At 44.1% G+C, this 24,403-nt stretch overlaps 3 protein-coding genes and 1 long non-coding RNA gene across 6 annotated transcripts in view; 2 read left to right on the top strand and 2 right to left on the bottom strand.

The window, feature by feature from the left end:
• Nucleotides 1-228: 228 nt before the first annotated feature.
• klhl23 (kelch-like family member 23) lies at nucleotides 229-13,508 on the top strand. Its single transcript, XM_063213575.1, has 5 exons — nucleotides 229-478; nucleotides 2,133-2,815; nucleotides 3,343-3,994; nucleotides 9,690-9,842; nucleotides 10,762-13,508. The coding sequence occupies exons 2-5, from the start codon at nucleotides 2,138-2,140 to the stop codon at nucleotides 11,070-11,072; spliced, it is 1,794 nt and encodes a 597-aa protein (XP_063069645.1). The 5' UTR covers nucleotides 229-478; nucleotides 2,133-2,137; the 3' UTR covers nucleotides 11,073-13,508.
• Nucleotides 4,951-6,783, bottom strand: LOC134460934 (uncharacterized). Its single transcript, XR_010037191.1, has 3 exons — nucleotides 6,542-6,783; nucleotides 5,738-5,836; nucleotides 4,951-5,585 (listed from the first exon to the last, which is right to left on the bottom strand). It is a non-coding gene; the product is annotated as an uncharacterized LOC134460934 (long non-coding RNA).
• Nucleotides 13,509-13,609: 101 nt separating the features above from the next.
• On the bottom strand, nucleotides 13,610-18,442 carry mettl5 (methyltransferase 5, N6-adenosine). 2 transcript variants are annotated; one of them, XM_063213576.1, is made up of 8 exons: nucleotides 18,346-18,442; nucleotides 17,467-17,572; nucleotides 17,136-17,250; nucleotides 15,526-15,710; nucleotides 15,345-15,427; nucleotides 14,023-14,074; nucleotides 13,877-13,926; nucleotides 13,610-13,753 (listed from the first exon to the last, which is right to left on the bottom strand). In XM_063213576.1, the coding sequence occupies exons 2-8, from the start codon at nucleotides 17,564-17,566 to the stop codon at nucleotides 13,712-13,714; spliced, it is 627 nt and encodes a 208-aa protein (XP_063069646.1). In that variant the 5' UTR covers nucleotides 17,567-17,572; nucleotides 18,346-18,442; the 3' UTR covers nucleotides 13,610-13,711. The 2 variants fall into 2 exon arrangements, with proteins under 2 accessions (XP_063069646.1, XP_063069647.1); XM_063213577.1 differs by lacking the exon at nucleotides 18,346-18,442 and adding an exon at nucleotides 17,898-18,252.
• ubr3 (ubiquitin protein ligase E3 component n-recognin 3) overlaps nucleotides 18,352-24,403 on the top strand; it is a 92,853-nt gene continuing 86,801 nt past the window's right edge. For both annotated transcript variants that reach the window (XM_063213574.1, XM_063213573.1), the window contains exons 1-6: nucleotides 18,352-18,891; nucleotides 19,768-19,907; nucleotides 20,495-20,647; nucleotides 23,123-23,293; nucleotides 23,660-23,700; nucleotides 24,068-24,134. In XM_063213574.1, the coding sequence (XP_063069644.1) occupies nucleotides 18,458-18,891; nucleotides 19,768-19,907; nucleotides 20,495-20,647; nucleotides 23,123-23,293; nucleotides 23,660-23,700; nucleotides 24,068-24,134 (1,006 nt within the window). In that variant the 5' untranslated portion in view covers nucleotides 18,352-18,457. The remainder of the gene's footprint in view (nucleotides 18,892-19,767; nucleotides 19,908-20,494; nucleotides 20,648-23,122; nucleotides 23,294-23,659; nucleotides 23,701-24,067; nucleotides 24,135-24,403) is intronic.

Raw genomic sequence — 24,403 nt, 5'->3', positions numbered from 1 at the left:
TCACTGCCATGGCAACAAAGATAAATTACCCCCCACACACACAGGTTATTGCACTCGAGTGGAAAGTGCATGTATTCCGATCATAATCGAGAGATGAAACGACTACTCTGGTGATGTGCCAGGTGACGCCACAGACCTGCTGGACTTGGGCCCTCAATCTAATCAACAGTTTTAAACAGTAATCCGCTAAAGTAGAGTTGGTGAGTCCACTGGCGGCGGGGGAGAGTGATCTCCTTTAGGCTGCCGAGAATCAACAAGAGCCGGGTGACAGCGGGTGCCTCTCCAAGTGTACACAGATACCAAAATAGGACCTCGGAGTCGGACGGCAGCCCACTATCGCGCTGAGCGCATGCTAAATCGAGCGCTGAATGTCGGAGCGGCTGGAAGGACGGACGCACGCTCGTTTGGACGTCAACAAACGCTAATATTTTGAATGTCTCGACAGCAGAGGCGCGCAACAGCATATTTACAAAAGAAGGTAAGTTACGACCGTCACAACACGACTCATTTATGCTACTTTTACGTTTACGTTTAGAGTAGCCGAACCTCAAAAGCCGCTGGGTATCAGCCAATAAACAGACTTGAGTTTTACCATGAGAAAGGCATGACACATCCCCCAGAGTCACGTGCCAAATAACTTCATTCTGGTGCAAAGCAGTGCAAGTCAGAGTGTGTTCTGAAATGTAGACCACGTCATGGATGGAGATGTGTAGGCAAAACATTAATCTGGAACAGTGTTTTCGTACATAGAAATAAATCATTGCATCTGATGAAGCCTGAAATAATTCCTCATTATGGTATATAGGCTAATGTAAAAGTAGACCTATCGTCTTCCAGTGTAGCTCTATCCCATATCATAGTCTATAGGCGTGTAGTTAAAGTTGCCTAGAGCTCAGTAGAGGCAGATGTGTTGTGGCCCATTCACCTCATTTGGTACAGTCAGTGGAATAACTGGGGTATAAACTATGGAATAGGCTATAGTACAATTACATCAGTAGGAATTCTTCTACTTTCTTCTACGTTATTGTTACGTAATTGTTATTTTTCCTTTACAAAACAAATGTCAATGAAAGAAGATGTGGTAGGCTACATTTATGTTTCATATTAGTCATAGATGAGAATTGAGGCATTTAGGGCTATGTAAAGGTTTATATGTCAAATATCCTGCGGTGTGTAACATTAATGGAACCTGGAATATTATATATATATATATAATTTTAAGACGAGGGTCTTAAAGACTGGCTCCTAACCAGTCAGTACCTCAGTTATTGGAGAGTGCTGTGGAAGTTTAAGGTGACTAATACTTTAACCTCTTAATATGTCTTCATATTGCAATGTTTCTGTCACGCAATGCTTAGGTTCATTTTATGTCCTATGGTGTGACTGCTCTTATAGAAGGAAAAAAGTGTTTTATAAATGAAAACATATATTAAGATTAAACACAATATCATTATCAAGTTAGCATGAGCTTAGATGTCAGTCATGTATACAAATGGATTAAAATGGCCATAAAGCAGTGAATTTCCTGTGGTGTGACTTAATTTTCCTGCGGTGTGACATGCCTATGCAATGTGTTGATGCAGGACACATTTTCCCAAAAATGGCAAAAAAATAAGGCAACATTCCACGGACCACTAAGTGCTTTATTTTTTTTCTAATTTTTTCCAATTTTTTCCATCATTTTTATCAGGAATTGGAAAACCTTTTTTTTTTTTTTTTGCGTTACGCCCTTAAACGTGAACCACCCATAAATAGACTACATAAGTAAAGCCTGGCTTACGCGACTGCAAGTCTCTTTGGGACTATAGTCTGGCCTGGCAAATTTCAAATTCCAATGAAAATGGGAACCAATCAATTTTGAGCATTTCCAAAGGCTTGACGGGGCGTGTTTAAGGCAAAGGGGCCCCTGTTCTGTTAAGAGGTGAGTGAAGGAATGGGTGGTCTTATCGACTGTTGCTTCAACCAGTAGCATACCAGTAGCAAGCAGAGGCATTTTATGAGCATTGTTAGACACAGCCGTTGCATCTCCTGGGGAGAAATGTGGTTTGTCTAGCCAGACTAGCAGGCTGTTTGCATTTTGTCTACATAAGTAGGCCTAACACAGACTTGTAACTTTTATTCTTGCCCAACAGTGCCAATGTCATCAAAGGGTCAAGAGAGCTACATCTATGAATTCTGTGACGCATCTCACGCCAACGAGCTCCTTGACGCGCTCAGGGAGTTCTACACGTGCGGACTATTCACCGACATAGCGCTGTCGTGCGCCGGCCAAGGAGGCTCCTCCCCAGGCCAAGTCTACCGCTGCCACAAGGCCGCGCTGTCGGCGCGCAGCTCCTACTTCCGCGTCATGTTCACGGTGGACATGCGGGAGCGCTCGGACGACGTCATCCACCTGCCAGGCGTGGAGGCCGACATCCTGGACGCGCTGGTCACCTACGTCTACACCTCCCGGGTGACCATCACACAGGGCAACGTGCAGAGCCTTCTGGAAGCAGCCGACCTTCTGCAGTTCACGGCGGTCAAGAGGGCCTGCGAGGAGTTCCTCATACGCCACCTGGACGTGGACAACTGCCTGGGCATGCACTCCTTCGCGGAGCTGCACGTGTGCGAGGCTCTGGAGAGGGAGGCGCGCCGCGTGATGCTCAGCCGCTTCCGGGAGCTCGTGCTGCAGGAGGAGTTTCTAGAGGCGGAGCTGGGGAAGCTCACCGTGGTCATGGCAGCGGAGAACCTCAACGTGTGGCGGGAGGAGCTGCTGCTGGAGGCGGTGGTGCGGTGGGTGGCGCACGAGCCCGCCAGCCGGCTCCGACACACACAGGTAGTGTATTGCACGTAGGCCTATGTACAGTATGTCTAGGCTCAGAGCAAGGCAATTGCCCTGGGGCTCAGGGCCCTCCCGTATTGGTGGTGCGATGACTGGCACATGACCCCACGAGGAGGCTCCAACACTGGGGGGGGGGCTACTGTGACCTTGACAGGCTGTATGGGGCCCCACTGATTGGGCCCTATCAGTGTCTTGCCCTGGGGCCCTGTGTGCAATTGTTCTGCAATTGTTCTGTGTATAGCAGCTCAGGCTGCTATACACCTCTATTTCTCTCTACTCAACTCTGCTCAGCACCACATATTCCAAATGGCCTGGTTTCACCTGTCCAATTCAGACAGGTGATTACCCGGTTGAATGATCACCTGGTTGGATGGGAAAAAAACAGGTAATTCTTAGGTTATAAACTAGGTTATTCCAGGTTGTCGATCAGTGATTATATGTAGTATGTCTAGGGTCAGGCTGCTATACACTTTCATGTCTCTCGACTCAGCTCCATTCTAATCTAATCCACTCTACCTCAGGAGCTGCTCCGCTGCATCCACCTGGAGCTGGACGAGACGCGGTTCGACCACCGCCACGACGCGCTCTCCAACATCCCCCAGACGCCGCCACTGGCGCAGGAGAGGGCTTGGGAGCAACAGGGGGACGACAGCGGCGACGAGGAGAAACTGAGGGCCCTCATCCTCCACTCCCTCAAGCCCAGCAATAGCACTAGCACTAGCAGCAGCAGCAGCGGTAAGGAGCCCTCCCTGGGCTGCTGCAGTAAGAAGCTGGCCTCCAGCATGTGCGTGGTGGGAGGCTACTACTGGCACCCGCTGTTCGAGGTGCACCTGTGGAACCCGGCGTCGGACACCTGGGTGCAGGGTAAGGACATGCCGGACTACGGGCGGGAGAGCTACAGCGTGGCGCTGCTGGGGCCCCGCGTCTACGTGACGGGCGGCTACAGGACGGAGACCATCGAGGCCCTGGACACCGTGTGGATATACGACGCGGACGGCGATGAGTGGGCCGAGGGCTGCCCCATGGTCACCGCCAGGTACTACCACTGCTCTGTGGCCATGCGGGGCTGCGTCTACGCCGTGGGCGGGTACAGAGGCGGTGCTCCGGCGCGGGAGGCGGAGTTCTACGACCCCCTGAAGAAGGAGTGGTTCCCGGTCGCGGACATGATACAAGGTAGAGGAACGTGCAGTTCAGTGCCAAGTGCAAATGTTGTGGTCCAGATGAATCTGTTGGCCGTTGGTCAGCCCACTTGGAAGTGCATTGTGCTGGAAGAACCAATGAATCAGATCCAATGTCAAAGTCAGTTAGAAGTAAAGTAGAGTAGTAGCAGTTAAACAACTCAAAGCACTCACAGTAGCTCCATACTGTAACTTCTCAGCATACTGTACTTGTTGAACTGATCACATGATGGAAGAGAGTGTGTGTGTGTGTGTGTGTGTGTGTGTGTGTGCGTGCGTGCGTGTGTGCAGTTATTCCAGGGTCTGTGACTGGTAAAGGTACTAAGTAGTCAAGATGAAGACACATGCCAGTCCCATTGCTTCACTAGGATGTTATTTGCCTCATGATTTCCAACATCAGCTGCCAGCATCATAAACAAATGGGTCCGCTAAAGCATGATTGCATTGCACTTAGCTTAAGCTTTTATCCAAAGTCTCAAAGTCACAGTTATTTTACAGGCCACTGGTTACAGTCCTTGGGATTAGGTGTGTGGGATTAGGTGCCTTGCTCAAGGGCACATCAGCCATGGATGGAGTTATAGGGCGAGGTAAGGGTGGGATTTGAGCCTGCAACCCTCTGCTCTTAGATCATCTCCCCAACCTTTAGGTCCTTTAGTATGGGAATGTATAACAATCCATTGTAACACTTTCAATGAAGTCCATATCTATAGTACATTATGAGCACATGTATAACAACTTATAATGTGCATCTTAATCATAGTGCATTACCACTACTCTCTCATAACGTTTTATGATGGAGTATATAAACAGTCATGAATAACTATAAATCTAGCTTATAATGCATTATAAATCTTAGAGTGTTTTGAGTGCTTGTGAATGGTTATAAACTACTGGTAGTGATTGGACTTATAATGCACTATGATTAATTATTATGCACCCCACACAGCAAAAGTACACCGTAATGGATCCGCCCCGGAGTCCACCATCCGGAGGTCATCCTCCGGTACGGATCCGGTAAACGGGGCCGTATCGGCGTCCACTTGCACGCCGCCTATCATCCGACGCGGAGGCGTGGTGCGGACTCCAAAGGGACCCGTTTGTCACCCGCAACGGATCCGCGTGCAGAAGCGTACCTCCGCAGTGAGCCCGGTTCGGAGGCGCGACATCCGATGCGGACTCATTCCGTGTCCACTTATTGCATCCGTCACGGTTCCACTACTTTTTATCAGTTACGGACCCATTCCGGACTCATAGATGTTCCGGGCCGGGACCATTTTGGATCCGTGCTCATAGAGTTACTTTCTTATTATGCTATAATCCCAATAAACGAACACTAAACCAGTTAACCGTTTCAAACAGCATTTAGATTTAATTCTACAGATAACACAGACCTGGCCTAGACACCGTTTAAATAAGAACCCGAAAAAAACACAACCTGACGAAGAACTTCACTCATCATGATTTTTTATTTATCTTGACATTATTTTTCTGTCTCACTGTCATGTTGAACAATCGCATGTCGTGGTGGCTGCCTTCTCTTCCTTCCCTCATCAGTCCACGGGGAAACATCACATCAGCGCTCCGATCTGAAAAGGCAACAGAGCTAAACTTAGAGCTTTCATTTATTTCGTAAGATGACAATCAGACATTGCATACGGAATGGACAACGCTCTTTCACATCTCTATCCCGTGACAGTAATGATGTTGAATATTATAAGATGTACAATGTCCTACTTACTCTTGGTCGTAAAAGCCGGGAGGCAGGCGGGCATCACCGTAGCAGGGTGGATTACAGCTGGCTAGCCCTGTCCGACCCAGAGGTAATTCCACCTGTTTACTGTTGCACAAGATTAAGAACAAATTCAGATATTTGTAGCCCAACCACGGACATCTTTATCAAACTATGAGCCCAGCTACTTCATTCATTCACCAATGATGGACAGCATATGGGACGAGGGCGCAGTTCATGGCCATCCATTAATTGCTAATAAATAATTAGCCTGGATTTCGTTAACGTGAGGAGAACATGATGCCACCGCTTTAGGATTTGTACCGTTAAAAACACAGTTGGTGCCAAACCTGTTGAGAGCATCACCAATCCGTGTAAAAGTGTACCACGAGCCAAATTCAGACCAATATAGCCGTTTCATAAGAGTATTTGAACACTTAGACCTACGTTTAACTTTACACAAGTTTGCTTCAGTCAACCGGTTTGCTAGTAGCTGGCTAGCAAGCTAACGTAAACAAGGCTGTTAAAATGGGCACAATGTAGATAATTTTTATTCAACTGTATTTTCTCCATGTATCGGATGGCATCATATTTTAACAGCATTTAGGAAATACTACAATAGCCAATGTAGTTCTCCATGTCTTTGAATGAATGAACTAGCTGTCTCGTTTTGAAAACTAGGGTTAACATACACTTTTAAAGTCATAAAAAACAGAATCCTACGAAATATCAATAAGCATTGATAGTATAAAAGCTTCAGATATACTTTTTGTACCTTTGTGTATCACCTAATATAAATAAATCAATACTTACTGGAGAGCGCTGTTCGGTCGTGTCTGCCCCAACAAAAACTGTACCAACGTCCGTTAGATTTTACAGCGCGTCCGCGTTTGTGAATCAGATATGGATGCGATTATGGTCCGCGTTTTGACGGTAGAATTTGGGGCGGCGCACGGTGGCGACCCTGATCCACCAAGTGGAACCCAAAGGAATGTGACAGTGACACGGATGTGGTGACTTGAACGCGGCTCCGCATCGGAGTCCTCTGCTGTGTGGGACATTATAAGTTGTCACAATGCACTATAGATATGGTCTTCATAGAAAGTGTTACCCAATCCATCAACTCAGGCAAAGTTAATTGCAATCTAATTGCAATTGCTTTGTTAATTGCAAGCTAAAATAGCTTTGAAAAGTGCAACACAGCAGCCAGGGATTGCAGGAAAGGTTTGGTGAGCGGAGTGAGTTCCCTTACGAAAAGAAGCATTCTCATAACATGGGGAAGGAAGAACGTAAGGTAGGAGAGCCGGGTATTATGTTGCAGAGTTGCCTGGTAAATGGGAGTTTAGGGCATGAAAGGCCAGTAAAGCTCTGGTTTAGCCAGTTAAGACCACAAGGACAGTAATCCTCCACTCAGCGGGGCCTCAGTGTCCTTGACGCTGTTGGTCACGTGACCTTCAAATGATCAAGTGGTTGGTCCTGCTGTGGCTCTACTGGTAGGGCACTGGGCTGCTACGCTGGTGACCCAGGTACGATTCCGGCCCAGGTCATTTGCAGACCCCTCCCCATCTCTCTCCCCATTCGCTTCCCGTCCACCTCTCATACTGTCCTATCATCAATAAAGTTGAAAAAGACAAAAAAAAATCAAAAAAAAAAAAAAAAAAATCTTAGGACTTGAAGCGGGGACACCACGAGGCAATAAACTGGCAGCGGAGGGCTTCTGAAACTTTTTGAAGCTAGCAGATCAGCTTTAGCCTGTTCTGATGTAGCATTTTTGCATATTGCAACAAGCTTTTTTTCACGGACCCTCAAGCAATGTGTCATGACCCACTTTAGGAACCACCACTAGCCCGATAGGTTATTATAGGAAGTTGGCCTTTGCCCGTATGGTTCACATAACATGTTAGTGGGCTAAATATGTTTGGGGGAATCAGGGACGTATTATTTTTTCCACGGGCCCCTGGCTAGACAGCTAGAATGGGCTCCCCTGAATCCCCTCCGTGTCTGTTGGTAAGTAAAAGAATCAGGAGTTTAACATACGTAGACGTCAGATGCCCTATTGTTGTTTGGGGGTTTGTCTCTAGAGAAAAACATTACAAATGATCTAGTGCAGGGGTGCCCAACCAGTCGATCGCGAGCTACCAGTCGATCTCGAGGGGAGTGGCAGTCGATCGCGAGACATGTAGTATAATGTGAAGGGGAAAATACTGTCTTTCAAAAGTAGGCTGTAGCAAGCTGCTGGTTCTGTATTGGTTAGATAATTAGTCCCACGGTAACACAGCATGAGGGGAAAGCATTAGGAAGTGACCGTAAGGGTATTGCAGTTGATTCATGTGTGCACACATGTAACATCGGGTGAGTAACAGAACATGTGCGCAACGATGCGTTATGACGCGGCGATATGCGAGGATCTTCGTCCAAATCGCTAGTCGCATGCATCATCGCTAACTGCGTTTACATCGCGTGCCGCGTGTAGTAAGGGAAATGTTAGTTGTTGACATGTATGGAATTCACTTCAATTTGTGCTGTTTCTTGCTCCAGTTGTGGACAAAACGATTGGCCAAACTCACAATAGAAAGCCTTTGCTGTGCTACTGTCCCAGAGAGCTGAAAAAAAACCTTCATAGAAGAAGTCACTCTTAACAGGTGTGTTAACCAAACCAATGAGCTCTCTCTCTCTCTCTCTCTCTCTCTCTCTCTCTCCCTCTCCCCCTCTCTCTCTCTCTCTCTCTCTCTCTCTCTCTCTCTCTCTCTCTCTCTCTCTCTCTCTCTCTCTCTCTCTCTCTCTCTCTCTCGTGAACTTAGTATAACTACTACCCATAACAAATGGTGAATTTCTGAGCCCTTTTTTAATTTGTAGCCTACCACTGAAGGTATGATAATGCTTCATCATATTTTAGAAATAGGGCCTATGTGCCTACATATGCCTTTTTATATAGCCTACCAAATGTTTATCGTTTTGAAATTGTTTCAGTTGTTTATGACTTGTGTATCATGACTGAAATTATGCATACTATCAGTGCTCCATTGCTTTGTAAACATAGGCTATTCAACACACTTTTAAAAAACACACTGAAAAGATACTGCCATAGTAGCCTACTAAAAACATTTTGTTCATAATAATGGTGAATATTTTCATACTGACATCCTTAAATTTGACTTGGTAGATCACGGCAGACCATCAACTTCAAAAGTAGATCTCGGTTAAAAAAAGGTTGGGCACCCCTGATCTAGTGTCAATGGAGTATTTAGATGATTTTGTCATTTATATCCTTTGTGTTTTGATATTTTATTAGGATCCCCATTAGCTGATAAACACATCAGCTACTCTTCCTGGGGTCCACAAGTCAGTCAGTATATTCCTGAAATGCAGAGGATCTTACGAACCCCAGATGCAGCTCTGTTAATATTGTCAAGGATCCAAATAATATTCTTTTTTATTTTAGTTTTTTTGTGTCTTTTTTACTTAATTTGATAGGACAGTGTGAGAGGCGGACAGGAAGCGAATTGGGAGAGAGACAGGGAGGGGTTGGCAAAGGACCCGGGCCGGGAATCGAGCCCAGGTCAGCTGCATGGCAGGGGAGTGCCCTACTGGTTGGCCACGGCAGGGCCTCGATGATATACCTTTAGCAGGTGGAGACGACTGCATAGTCCTAGTTAAGACATGCACTAAGTAGTAGTTTTGTCATCAAGTTGACCTTCATATCAGAAGTGGCACTACTCCGCAAAATGACCTACTGTAGTCATCGTCCATGCAATTCAGCAAATCAAACTTTAACTATAATCTTATAAACTGCTACAGACATTTTTGGGGAAAACAAACTACATAGGCCTACCTATCTATGTTACAAGTTACCACCTTGGCTGGAATGTACCAGTATATGGGGTGACTTGTCATGTCATTATGGCTTGTTTGTAAAAGTTTCCTTGAAATCATGTAATAATCTATAGGTATTTTCTCATAGGAGTTGGAAATGCCACCGCCTGTGTTCTGAACGACAGGATCTATGTGACAGGTGGTCACTATGGCTACAGAGGGACATGCACATATGAGAAGATTCAGGTGTACAGGCCAGACACCAACCAATGGAGCATCGCTACCATCTGTCCTCATCCAGGTAACACAGCATGCATGACGGTAGACATATTCCTAGTATACACAGCATGCATCTTGTAAAAGACAATCACACGCTAAAGGGAAGAATGTAAAGAAACACAATGAGGTATTCAGTAAAACTGTAGTCAAGTCAAGCAGGTAAAACTGGAGACAACCTATTCCATGTGTCTCGAGTTTGGAGGATGGAGGCTGTGTGGTACGCAATGTGTATGCTCCTTGGTACAGTAAAATGAGGGGGTTGTTACCCATCACATATACAAACCATTTCCATACTATACCCTGCGTGACTCAGTCCACTGTCTAAATGCAGATGTGTCTCGACATTGGAGGATGGAGGCTGTGTGGTACGCAATGTACTGTATATGCTCCTTGGCAGTGGTGTAGTCTATGTAGAACGCAGGTGTACGCAGTATACCCACTTCTACATTTCTGGGATTTCAGTATACCCACTTAAAATTGATTGATCCATTATTTAGAATAGCGCAAATATATACAGTATACCCACTTCAAAAAACGCTCAAATATACAGTATACCCACTTCAAAAAATAAGACTACACCACTGCTCCTTGGTACAGTAAAATGAGGGGGTTGTTACCCATCACATATACAAACCATTTCCATACTATACCCTGCGTGACTCAGTCCACTGTCTAAATGCAGATGCTAGTTGCTATCCCTTGCAATCAGGTTGTTGAAATGGGGAAATGTCCCTCAAAAATTGTTGTGCGGAGGCTGACAGGAGGGAAACTGTATTCTTTCCTCCATGGAGGCGGGGTGTCAGCGAAGCACGAGTCCATGCGCAGCAGTCCGGTGGTACCCAGCCGACGGCTGGGCTGAGATGATCGAATTTCTCACTTGTGCTTCCTTTGATTATCCCTATGCCATGATTAAGATTCATCATTCTATCGTCCCTCCACAGAGTATGGCCTGTGCTCGGTCGCCATGGAGAACAAGCTGTACCTGGTGGGGGGCCAGACGACGGTGACGGACTGCTGGGACCCCGAGAGGGACGAGTGGCGGCAGCTGGCGGCCATGAAGGAGCGTCGCATGGAGGGCGGCGCAACGGTCCTCAACGGCTGCATCTACGTGACGGGCGGCTACTCCTACTCCAAGGGCACTTACCTGCAGAGCATGGAGAAGTACGACCCCGAGAGCGACACCTGGGAGCTCGTGGGGTACCTGCCCTCGCCCACCAGGTCGCACGGCTGCGTCTGCTTCTACAGCATCTAGACTAGTGGTTCTCAACCTTGTCTTTTTAAAATATATATTTTTGGGGCTTTTGGCCTTTATTTGAGACAGGAGGGTGAAACTTCGGCTTTTTTCGCACACCTCAGCTGGCAGGTGCGTCGGAGATGGCACCATGGGTCACTCAGCAACAGTTTAAAGAAACTCCCGCACACTGACCATTTCGCTGTTCTTTCTTTAATAAACAATGTTTCGGTGCTAGACATTCATCAGGCAATCAGGAGGGTGAAGAAATAGACAGTAAGTGAGTGGGGAGAGAGAGAGATGGGGGAAGGGCTGCCAAAGGACCCAGGCCAGACTCGAATCCGGGGTCAGCTACGTAGGCTAGCAGGCGAGTGCCCTGACGTCAGAGCCACAGTTGGGCCAGTTCTCAACTTTTTTTCTGAACAAATGCCCTCTTGACCTCATCACAAGCATCCCAACGCCCCCTTGACCTCATCATAAACCTACCAACGCCCCCTTAGTATTAAAAAATGAAATCTCAACAGTTTTCAACTGCATCAATGCAGACTTGATAATGTATAGCACAGGGAGGATATGTGGAGATTCTCGTTCATCCAGGTCATATTATCCAAGCGGGTTTAGTCATAAACAACTGGATCAGTTGCTTATAATAAGTAAACCCCTCGGAGAGCACAGGGCGTGTTTACTGTTGTGTTTTTAGAGTGTATTGTAAACATTTTTAGTTTATTCTAGTAATTTATAGAAAATTATTTATTAATACTTGATGTCTGATGAATGTGATGTGTTTAAGGGATGACTTAAGATACAAGATATACAGTATTTTTTACTAAGCTGCTTAAGGAGACAACCTTAACTGACGTCTGCAATAGGTGGACTTCCATCCTTCCTTGTTCACTTGCCTGCTTATGACCTTATGATGACGTCACAGACGACAGAAAATTAATTCAATATCTTCAAAAAGCACACTTCTAATGTCATTTCCTCATTTGCAATTGGGATGGTAAATGAAGAACAGTCCCCCAAAAATTGTTCTGGCTAGGCTGACGGTGGGGAAACTTTGTTTTTTCTCCAGGCGGGGTGTCAGCGAAATGCGAGGCCATAAGCACAAGTGGAGGACGGAAGTCTGAATATTGGAATGCACCCTATGAGTCTAGTTATACAGCTCTGGGAAACGTAGCTCACTACTGCCACATAGTGTTGAGAAAGGCACAGCACATCATTATCAACTCCGGGTACTGAGGCTTTCAACTTGTACTGAAAAACTGAGTGTTAAAATGTTAATTTCCTTTGCCAATCAAAAACATGCCTTTTAGTTTGGGTGTACTTCTAATGGATTTTTAGATTTTAAAATGTAATCCTAAGATGTAAAACATGCCTTGACTGCCTGATTAGAATGTAATCAGTGATGTCAATTTTCACTGTGACAAAGGTGCTTAAATATTGGACAGTATTATGTAGACTTAAAAGAAAAAGTATGGCACATGATGCTTTATACATCCACTTCACATAGTGGACAGAACCATTTCTAAAATGGGCTGCAACACAAACCAAACATGCACTGTATTTTATCCATTTAAATGTGTGTAATGTTGTGATGCCATTGAAATATTCCAATGTTTTAAACCTTGTATAAGAGCCAGTATGGTATGTTTTCTATTTCTTAATGTTTACTTTTTCCAATCATAGAAATATAAAAATTCATTGATCATTGCTAGTGTACCTGATTTTAATAGAGTAATGGTGTTGTTCTCCTGCTTCTATTACTTATGTTCCTTAATGTGTCCAAGACCAAGCCCAATGTCCATCCAATTGATGAAGACGAGAAATATATTAATTTTCACATTCATTTTGCTTATCCAATTATTACAAAAATGATTAAAAGCGGCTTCTGTTGCCAAGCCAAATGCCGACCCACGTGTGACATTCTGGTCACACAATTTGAATGAGTCATTCCAGACCCATGCATGCTTTGCCCATCAGGGGTGGAACTATTGGGGTGGGGGGGGCAGGGCTCCCCTTGCATTGGCGTTGGGGCCGGGCTCCCCTTGCATTGGCGGTGGGGCCGGGCTCCCCTTGCATTGGCGGTGGGGCCCTATTCTGACCTTAGCAGGCTATATGGGGGGCCTTACGTATCAGTGTCTTGCTCTGGGGCCCAGTGAGCTGCAATTTGCCTTCCATGTTGCCTACCCTCAGTGGCTACTCCGTGCAGAGGTGTAATTTGGTCTGTGTCCCTGGAATGTGTTGTGAGTGAGTGATCACTTTTGTACTCTGTACTCTCTAGGCACATCAGTTTACTACTCTGTCTGCAATTCCTTTTTGGTCAGGAATATTGACAAATAAATAAATGTTGTGGCACTGAACCTCAAATGAAAATGTGTTTAAATATTTGTTCTCAAACGTATCACAAAGGCATAAACCAATTTATTTTATTATATATAATGCATGTGTGCATGGTCAACCCCATGCCATGATAATGTGATCGCAAATTGATTTTGAGTAATGATGCACTATTAGAGTTGACTATGATGGAGTACAAGACTGAAGCTAATAGGTGGCAATTCAGGTGTATTTTCAACTGTTTATTACAATCATGATTCCAATAGTTATATTATAAACATGTAAAAACAAACAAAACAAGTCAATGATTCCAAGCCCAAACGTTACTTTAATGTGAATCGGATAAAATCCACTTGGATATCCACCTGTGTGATGCAGAGAAAACATTTTATTAATATGAATTCATAGCAGTAGACATCTGGAAATAATTTGTATTATATTATACGTAAAACGTTTTTTTTAAACATATGAATTTAAAATAGACTTACTGATTTCTTTTTATGGAACTTGTATGATGCAGGCAAGTCATATCTGAGCTCTGAGATGAAAAAAAAAAGTTAAAAATCACATAAAAGGTTTAGTCTTGCTCAATGTTGTAAAAACACACTTCTGAGGCTGTGAGGAAGCAGCTTACCTGCGATTACCTCCATCTTCACATTCCAGTCATTGGCCTTCTTCTGTATGTGCTGGAATTAAAAGAAGAGCAGGCGTTCATGCTAGGTAGATAATTACATTTCTACTTCAAGAATTGCATGTAAATTAATGAAAGCAACAACAAGTAAGTTTCATCAAAAGTCACAGGTGGGAAGTGGAACTGTGGAACCCTTACTCCAAGAGGGCCTTCTCGGCCAAACTTACTTGGTGTGGATAACCCATGGAGGACGAACCAACAACCTTTTGATCTAAAGCCCAGCTCATTAACCATTAGGAGGACATGGCTGCCACATATACGTGTACATAAACAATAAACATATACTGTAGTACATTTTAATGACAATGAGAAGGGGGACAGTTCTTCTTGAGAACCATGAGAGAAAAATATTCAAACAGGCTTCAAACCTACTTAGTGGAATTTAAAGTTTGGGGAAAAAGAGCTACTTTGTTTTTCATCAAAATGTCTTTTTTTTTAACCCATTGTGTCCTGGAGACACATATACCCTGCATTTAAATTTGTTTATCTGGGTCTCTTCAGATCACACGACATGGTTCCAGTGACTCATATCCGTGGTCTGTTAATCTCTCTTAAGACCAAGATAAACAAATTTGCTTTAGATGGTGTCAAGCATGTGTGGTGGTAAACAAGTGAGTTTTACAAAAAAGTGAATCCTCTCAATAGTCAAGCATGGTAGTGGGACTGACATGGTTTGGGGATGCATGAATGCTGTCAACATTGGCAATCTGAAATACACCTAAAAGAGACATGCATGTCAGCATGCACTGTGACTACAGAAGCAGATCATGATATTCTCCATAGGATTGCATTCAAATCTCACACCAATCTATTTAAGCCAGGTGCACACTCAAAATGTAAAAGTTCAATGAAAATAAAGGTTGAAACGCACACCAATGACCTCCCTTTTAATCCCTTTTCATTTCGAGACGAATCGAGTCAACACGGCCCCTTCTCTACCGGATTTCAATTTGGGGTGTACTCACTTTTGTGGGTACATGTTCAAACATTAATGGCTGTATTTTGTTTTTTTTCTAAGTGAACAAGAAATGTAAGCGGTTAAATATGTTGTTAAAAGGTCACTAAACAATATGTCAAAGTGAAATTTGCTTTCCTATGAAAAGATATACTCACAAACCTGCCAAAACTGCAGGGGTGTACTCACTTTCGTGATATACTGTATATGCTTCGGAGGCTGAGATATTTAGGATTTAATAGGCAGAGGGCACCCTTTCTCAAAAAGGGCTTAGGTCAAAATGGGTTAAAAAAAAGATATGCAGACTTACTTCCCGAGTCGATGTCTTGTGAAGAGAGTATACCGCTGTTTTTGCCATGCTTATTGCAGTTTTCAAAAATGTCATGTCAATACCTGTATGGGAAACAAGACAAAAATGTGTATGGAGAACTCAACTTTTTGTCATGTATTACCATAAAAACATGTTGACTCTTAACTCAACAAACTCTTACCCTGGTTGTGTTTTGTGCCAAAAGGGGGGTTCATTATGACAGTATCGAATTTCTTTGCCACTGACAACGCCTCAAGACAACACACATCACACTGGACCACGTCAATGTTGGTGAGTTCAAACTCCTCCACGTTGCTTTTGAATATGTCAACTGCATCTTCATCAATTTCAAAGCCAACACACAGCCTAGAAAGAGAGTTAAGCGCTGAGTGAGATTTAAAAAAGGTAAAGTTAATTTAAAATAAGCATCAGATAGGTATTATTTAGGGCTGTAACGATATTGTATCGAACCGAGAAATCGTGATACACAGAGTCACGATACTGCATCGTGATACAAGGAGGCAGTATCGTGATACGCCCTTTCAAAGTTTTATTACCCATTAGTCCAGAAAACAACCTTATGATTTGATGTGAAAGTGTTTCCAAACTTCAGTGGAGATACATTTCAGAAATCGTGGGGTGTATCGAACCGTAGGTCAAAAATCATGATACGAACCGAATCGTGAGTTGAGTGTATCGTTACAGCCCTAGTATTAGTACAGGTATAACACTTTGCATGCTGCTTAAAGGCACACGTCTTGCATAAGACTGAGTAAACATTAATTCAACGATATAACACCTTGATAAAGTTCATATAACTACTGTATATATATGTATGTTGGTAACTGTATATATATGTATGTTGGTAACACTTTATTTTAATGGTTCACTATTACAGTGGATCTACCACATTAGGTACAGCACATAATAACTAGAATAATAATATTTAATACCATGTAATACCAGCGTAATACCATGCACCAACCCTAACGCTAGGTGTAAGTACAAAATTGGTACATGGTGTTACACTGGTATTACATGGTATTAAATATTGTTATACTGGTTATTACACTGCACCTAATGTGGTTGATCCACTGTAATGTGAACCATTACAATAAAGTGTTACCATATACTTCATGTAGTTATTTTTATAACCCACAACTGCATTCACATAGCAGCTGACAAACTGTGAGCTCAGTAGCAACAGAGAACACGCGCTACGTCACTTGAAGTTGGTGTGGGGTGGGGAACCTATGTCTCAAGGGCCGTTGAGGCCGTTTTATCCTAACCTGGTTCTCACGTGATGGTTGTTACTCATGAAGCTCACAAAGTTTAACGAAATGCACAAAGCACGAAGGGTCTGCGTGAGAGCCAGGCTAGTTTTATCCGGCCCCTGATGTAATTTTCATGTTATGCAGCTTCACATGAAATATGACATATTTTGTAGTGGAATCTTAGAAAATACATTTGCAATACAATTAAGTTTTATTCGGGGGACCTAGAGATGGTGGGATATGTTTTAAAGGTGGCTGCCTTCAATATAGGCCTAAAGTGCAGGGGGAAATCCTGGTTTGTGCACGTAGTACAGCCCTTGGAGGACTTGTACGGCCCTCGGATGAATTTGAAGTGGACCCCCGAATGAAAAAGGTTCTCCACCCCTGGCGTAGAGCTCATGTCTATGTCATGCATGATCAGTTATAGATGCTGCACATGCTCTATGAATGAATCAGACCTTTATGGATGTGGTGATGGGGTCAGGTGAGTACAAGTTTCATAATACATATTTCTTACCCCGCGTCAAGAACAGCTGCTCCTATGCTGAGGACTCCACATCCACACCCCAGGTCTGCAACCAGTTTACCCTTGATGTCGTCAAATGTGTTGTGGATTGTGTAAAGCATGCAGCCTGAAACAAACAAAAAAACAAACAAACAATCAAGTGGTTGTCTTTCAGCATCCTTGCTAATTCACTTGCATTTAGGATTAGTTGTCTAAAAAGCATAGACATACAGCATAGCATACACTGTGAAAATGAGAGATGGATAGGGTAGATACATCACATAAATCAATGGCAGCCAAACCAAACATACTGTAAATCAAATGAGGAAAAGATCAGTTTTACCAGCTATGTGTGGGCTTGTTGGATACTGTTCTAGCAGAATCTTTGGTTGCTCGAATACATCCACTTGCTGAAGACAACTTTCAAGCTCTTTCAGTTTCATGGTTGTCTTTGATTACGCAGAAAGAAAAAAAGAAAAGAAAAGAAAAAAATCACATCAAAACAAAAGAAAAGCAAATCAATGACACAAAAATCCGTTAGTTTTGCTCCAACATGCCAGATGACGGATGCACTCTTGGGGCTTGAGGACTACTACACACAAGACCCACTCTAAAAAAAAACAAAAAAAACGAAACTTGCAAACTTGCAATGTTCTCCCTGTCTGTTTACGGCAATACGGCTTGGCACACGTTCATTGACATTTATGTTCATCAAATCTATGAAATCTCCATATCATTCAGGCACCCAGCACATGCTATGTTGTTTACACGGACCAGGCACAGAAACACTTCCGCAGACGAATGTCATCCTAAGTGAAACATAGGCAGGCAGAAAACTGTTCCGCCTTGGTACATAGGCGAGAAGCAATTCACTAATAATCTTCGTTGGGCGTTTCAACGTTTTTTGGGCTATGTTTAATCGCAAGAAGATGGTTTTAAAGACACGTCAATGACTCAATGCACTTTCCCCCCGTTCTCAGTGGCTTTTAGGGGTGTGACGATTTATCTTAGCACGGAGCTAGGATGACGAGTGGATCTTGGGTGATAAGCGCATTGTGGGTTTCCAGACTTCATGCTGCTGTCATGTTCTGTTTGTGAAAACATTTTCAAAGATATATTGCTGTCATGTGAGGTAAGAGTTCAAGCAAATAACCTAAAAATAGAAGTGCATGGTCACGGCACCTGCCTAAACAACCTAACCAGCAGTCACATCTGCACTTACATGCAAGGAATCACACGGGCAGGTTGCAGTGTTCACGGATTACATCGCGAGAAAAGCCGAGAACGTAGCAACAAGACAACAAAAATAAATTCTGGACAACAATTCAGAGTTCATGATGGCGGCGTCGATGTTACGCCGGGACAAGAAAACAACAGCAGCGCTTTTAAAGACAGAGCTGAATAGGACTGACAACAGCTCTGGTGTCCGACTACTTCACGAACTGCTTGATAATGTTTTAAATCCCGAAAAACCAGCCGCGGACACTGAAGCCCTTGAATGGTGTAAATGTCTACTGGCAGGAGGGGAAGGATTCGAGGAGTTCTGCAAGACGGTTCGGTCCTATGACAACGCTACTCTATGCGGCTTGGTCTGGACAGCAAATTTTGTAGCATACAGATGTCGGACTTGTGGGATCTCCCCTTGTATGTCATTATGCGCAGAATGTTTTAACAACGGCGATCACACAGGCCATGATTTCAATATGTTCAGGAGCCAGGCTGGTGGGGCCTGCGACTGTGGAGACAGTAATGTCATGCGGGAAAGTGGGTAAGTCGCTAGCTGGCTCACTGGCTCCGTTGGCACTTCTGCACGGGTTGTCATCTATTGCTAAAGAGGGGGCATTGTTGCTGGATAGCTGGTGTGAAAGAATCACGACTAAACCAGTGACTAAACTGTCAGTAAACAAGAAAAGTTATATGATTAGCTCGCTACGAAGCTAGGAGCAATGCTAGCTTGCTAACTTAGCAAGTTGTAGGTGGGAGAGTATGCAGCCCAGCCTTCCGAGTGGCAAAGTTTATTTTTAACCCACCAAGAGGACCATAACTGTGTGACAGATCGCAGTATCTTTTTGTTACATCTGTCAGAGTGGCCTGACAGATTCGATCGATTTCTCTTGTTAGCGAAATCACAAGTTGCCCAAATATATGCCAAACAGAACACCTGTCAAAATAATGAATATCTCCCTGTATGGAGGGCATTATGCGCATTAGTATGTATTTTGCACGTGATGCAGCTACATAGTGGATTACCTTTTTACACTTTCACAGATGTACTGTGAAGTAACTTTACATAATCTCGTAATTGCGTCTGTTGTGTATGATAATTTCTGTCAACGCAGGGAAACCTTAGCAGGCGATCTGTCTTGCAACCTGTCAAAGTGGACTTAGGTGCCACACACTGGAGGGTCATGCTTACCCACTTTTCCCCCCTGCGGTTAAGGTTAAATGGTTCAATTTCCCCCTTTACTCTAAAGAAGTGAAAAACACCAGCTTTGCATAGCTCCTACTTCATGCAAGGCAACCATCATACCCTCTCAACAACTTTTTTTTTGTTAATTACACCACGAAACGATGGTCAGTGTGCCGTGCTTTGTTGATTTGAGACTGATGACATGGTGTGGTGTTGCTGGATTGCTCCCGGCAGGTTTTGTAGACGACATCGGTTAAAAACGGGGGAGAATGTCCCCACAGTCCCCAAGGACCTGCTGCTGATGTCGGAGATGGTCCTTCCCCGCTTCATTGTCAGCATCATTCAGTACTTAAGAGATGGATACGTTGAAGCAGGTGATCTACGCTAATGCATTATTACATACACTCAAAGATCTGAAACTCCTATGCACAGCCAGTTTCCAGGTGCTGGTGAAGTGCAGTCATCAGTAATCCAAGGAAAACAAGAAGAATCACTGCACACTGCAAGCGAAACGTGTTGTTCTCTAGATAAAAAAGCAGCAAAACTAAGTCCACCAGTGTGAGGTGATTCCTCTTGTTTTCCTTGCATTATTATACCTTCATTAACCCTGTCATTAACTAACTGTATCAGCATATGTATCAACAGTGGTGCAGAGTGTGGAAAATGTTTGAATGGTACATTAAACAAGCATGCATACAGTAAGCCGCCATCACCCACAAGTATGCAAGTTTCAGTCATTTAGTATTTTAAGTATCTGTGCAAGTGAGTTGATTAGGTTGCAATTTGATTTTCAGGTGTGCCTACAATTTTAGTAGATGAATTAAGTTGGTGCTAGATTTAGTAACCAGGCTCACCTGCAATGTCGAAACACACACACACACACACACACACACACACACACACACACACACACACACACACACACACACACACACACACACACACACACACCCATCTCCAGACTCGTCGGCGGAGCGGGACCTTGCGAAGGTACTTCAGACGCTGGACCCTCAAATCTCCTTCCTGGAAGAACTCACCAAGATGGGCGGGGCTATGAGGACCGTGCTGACCAAGATCCTGACCAATCAGCAGAGTTTTAAGGAGCTCAGCATGGGTACGTACACCAATCACAGCTTTACGGAACTCAGCATGGCTACATAGACCAATCAGCACTGCTTTAAGAATCTTAGCCTGCAAAGACACAACTGCAGGGGTGGATATTAGGTTCTAGCCTGATTATCATAGACGTTCAAATCTCTTTGAGACTTGATCTGACCAAGAGTATAACAATTAACATTTCCCAAACGGCATGGTTGACCTGCCTCCCTTGGTTTGCTTATGGTTGTTTGCTTCCTGACAATGTGAAAGGAGTTCCTGTATTTGCGGGAACTCAGAAAGTACTTGCATTGCTCTTGACCTGACTGGTTGCAACGGCGAAGGTGTTGCGTCACTAAGAGGGCACGGCCTGGCTAATTATGTTCATGAAATGGCAACCTTTTTGGGTGGGGTGAGGTGGGGGTGGGGGTCAGTGGAAAAGAGAGGTGGGCTGGGGTTGGTTGGGAAATGACCCAGGCTGGATTCGAACCTGGGTCCCCATGGGCTAGTTCATGTAGTCTGTATGTGGTTAGGTGCATTAGAAGAATGTTCCACAGCACCCTAACAAAATGTGAACCGTGAGATATATGCTGCTCATACATTACCTTAGTGTCCAACACCACCATGACGAAGAATTGAGAATATCATTGGTGAATACTGCTGTTAGTAATGCAGAGAGATCTGTGTTGACAAAAAACAGCACATCCCTTTTGTCAACACAGTAAAGTGTACATTCTCTGTCATTATGAGGACTTGTCCTGGGTTTGAGAAACACCTGTAGTCTAGGGAGAGACGTGTAGACCTATATTTCTAGCCAATGAATTGGATAATAATTTCACAGAGAGGTAGATAATTACATTCTTTTTCAGCTCAAATGGCACCACCCTATAACAAGTATTTTTTTATTCTGCACTTAATCATGTTGCTGTTATTACAAACACAGACACATGAATTGGCAGAAGTTTTTTTCTCTCACTTCTAATTGCCAAACATGTCATTCATGTTACCTGTAGTAGTCAGAGAGAACCAGTGGTGTCAAAAGTAAAAGTGAATTCATGGTGTAAGTACAACACTTAAACATGATATTACATAGCTGTTACACCATTTACTCCATTGTACCTAATGAGCTAGGGAGACTGTGTTGTTACTGAAAAACACTGAAAAACTGCAAGGACCCACCACAAACTTGATCCAACCAGTGCAGAGTCAACTGATCGTAAGACAATGACTCAGGTCTATTGGCCTATCGGATATGTTTCTTTTTCTTTTTTAACCTTTTTAACTTTTTATTTTTACTTTTGACACCTGGAGACAACACCACATAGCAGCACCTCACCAGGCGGTACGAAGGGCTTACAGTAGTTTACAGTGTTAAGTTGCCTCAACACCTCGTATTTTTAGCTTTCCTTTCATTTAATTGCTGTCTATGAATAGTGGAGAAGGCATGATGTGAAGACGAAGCCAAGGGTGTAATAAATTACCAATAAATTATGATGAGTACGGTAGAGCACAGAGATCAGCTCACCTAATGCCAGACTATATCACACTGTCCCACACTAGATTACACTATGCCATGCCATGCCAGACTAGATCACACCAAGATCAGAACACACACACTCACACACACACACACACACACACACACACACACACACACACACACACACACACACACACACACACACACACACACACACACACACACACACACACACACACACGCTGAAACTCTCTCTCTCTCTCTCTCTCTCTCTCTCTCTCTCTCTCTCTCTCTCTCTCTCTCTCTCTCTCTGCCACTCATTATGGGCATGAAGTCCAAATGAATCCAGATAAGCTTCCTCTAAACTGATGTGCTCTATGAATGCAGTCAGTCAGTTGGTCAGTTGGCACGATCGACTGTACGCGTTGATGGCCAACAATGCATTCTGGACTCGAAATGTTGCATGATGGTTAGAAATCGTGTTTGACCTGACCAATATCAGTCGTGTTGTGTGCTGCAAAGATGCGACGAGTGACTTGGTGTCAAACATGCTCTGATCTGATCGTGCTCTGATCATGTCATGTCCCCATGTAATGATTCTCCTCCACCCACAAATCACTACCCACCCACCCACCCCTTCCTCTGTTAGGGCTCACCGAGGTTACGGCCATGACGACGGAAAACAGGAAACAGTCACTGATGTGTGAAGTGAAGTGTGTGAAATCACTTTGGCTGCTTCACAGCTGGTGATTTTCACCTTTGTGCACCTCCGGACAATTCACCTGTTTATATTCATCAATTAAGTCGACAATGCGCTGAAATGGACCATTGAATTGTGTCCTCGTTACGTTTTTTGAAATGAAATGGTCAAACGAACGTTTATCTACCCTCGTGGTAATCATACAATTATACAGTATAACGCCATGTGTAAATGATGGATATTACTAACAAATGAAATATAATAGATGAACACATAATCTTGACATAATATTCCCCTTATTCTCCTCACTGCAGGTCAGGAGGATAATGCCTATGCGAAGAAGAACTACGAAAAGTACCTGTGTGCGCTGAAGAGCTCAGGGCTGGTCCCTGCGGAGGAGAAGGGGGCAGGGGCAGCGGCAGTGGCTGGAGCAGGAGGGGCTGAGGCAGGGGCGACCGGTGGGGCTGCCTCCCTTAGCCTACTGGGTGAGGCCAGAGACTCAGTTTATTACTGCCCCAATTTAGAGGAAGTTAGGAATGATTTGTTAAATGTAAATGCAAAATAAATGCTGTTGTCTTCAAATCGTACAACTAATATACTTATACAGTATACAGATTTTCAGTAGTGGAATAATGCTGAGCTTTTTGCCATACCTAATGCTCTGTAACCATCTCTCTCTGTATCGCTCTCTCTCGCTCTCTCTCGCTCTCTCTCGCTCTCTCTCGCTCTCTCTCGCTCTCGCTCTCTCTCGCGCTCTCTCGCGCTCTCTCTCTCTCTTTCTCTCTCTCTCTCTCTCTCTCTCTCTCTCTCTCTCTCTCTTTCTCTCTCTCTCTCTCTCTCTCTCTCTGCAGGAGCCACTGCTGCTGTCAGCTCTGAGGTCTCCAGTAAAGAGGTATGAGTCTCCTACTGTCTGTGTCTTTGTGTGTTTTTCCCACACAGAGCCCACTAAAGTTCTCCATTGTGGTCAGTGCAACCTTCTGTAATCACACTGTAAATATGTTTGCTATCTGTGCCTGGCAAAATAGCAATTTACGATCCATTGTCTTGCCATGAAATATACACAACTGTCACTGTGTCAACTTCACTTGACCATTTAGTTTTTTTTTTTTTTGTCAAACATTGTTTGTTGCACCAGTTATAAAGTGACTGCAATGAGCTTTTCCTTCATCCGTTGTAATGCTCTGGTTGTGTGTTCCGGTTGGTTCTACAGTATATTCTGGTGTGCTGTCATGTGCTGATGTGCTGTGTTTGTGTTGCAGGAGGACCAGGATGGAGGCCAGGGCGTAGGGCAGCGGAAGAGAGTCAAGCTGAGCAGCACCACCAAAGGTATGAAATTAATCACACAATCTTTTGTCAGGAAGTGCCCTCAACTCCCAATTGTTTTTTTTCACAAGGTCCTCAGGTGCGAGCGAACTGTCAGCAACGTTCATACTGTATTTAGTAGGAAAGCCGCCCTCTCTGGTGGGATTGCTGTATTTTATTCTAGTGCAGGGATGTCAAACTCAGGCCCCAGGGCCAAATTTGGCCCGCGGAGCCATTTTATATGGCCCACGAGATCATTTGAAATGTGTATTACAGTTGAACCACATACACCA

Source organism: Engraulis encrasicolus, chromosome 13 (assembly GCF_034702125.1).
Source record: "Engraulis encrasicolus isolate BLACKSEA-1 chromosome 13, IST_EnEncr_1.0, whole genome shotgun sequence".
Lineage (NCBI taxonomy): Eukaryota > Metazoa > Chordata > Actinopteri > Clupeiformes > Engraulidae > Engraulis > Engraulis encrasicolus.
Note: the sequence above shows the minus strand (reverse complement) of the source record. Positions and strands in the feature narration are given on the sequence as shown.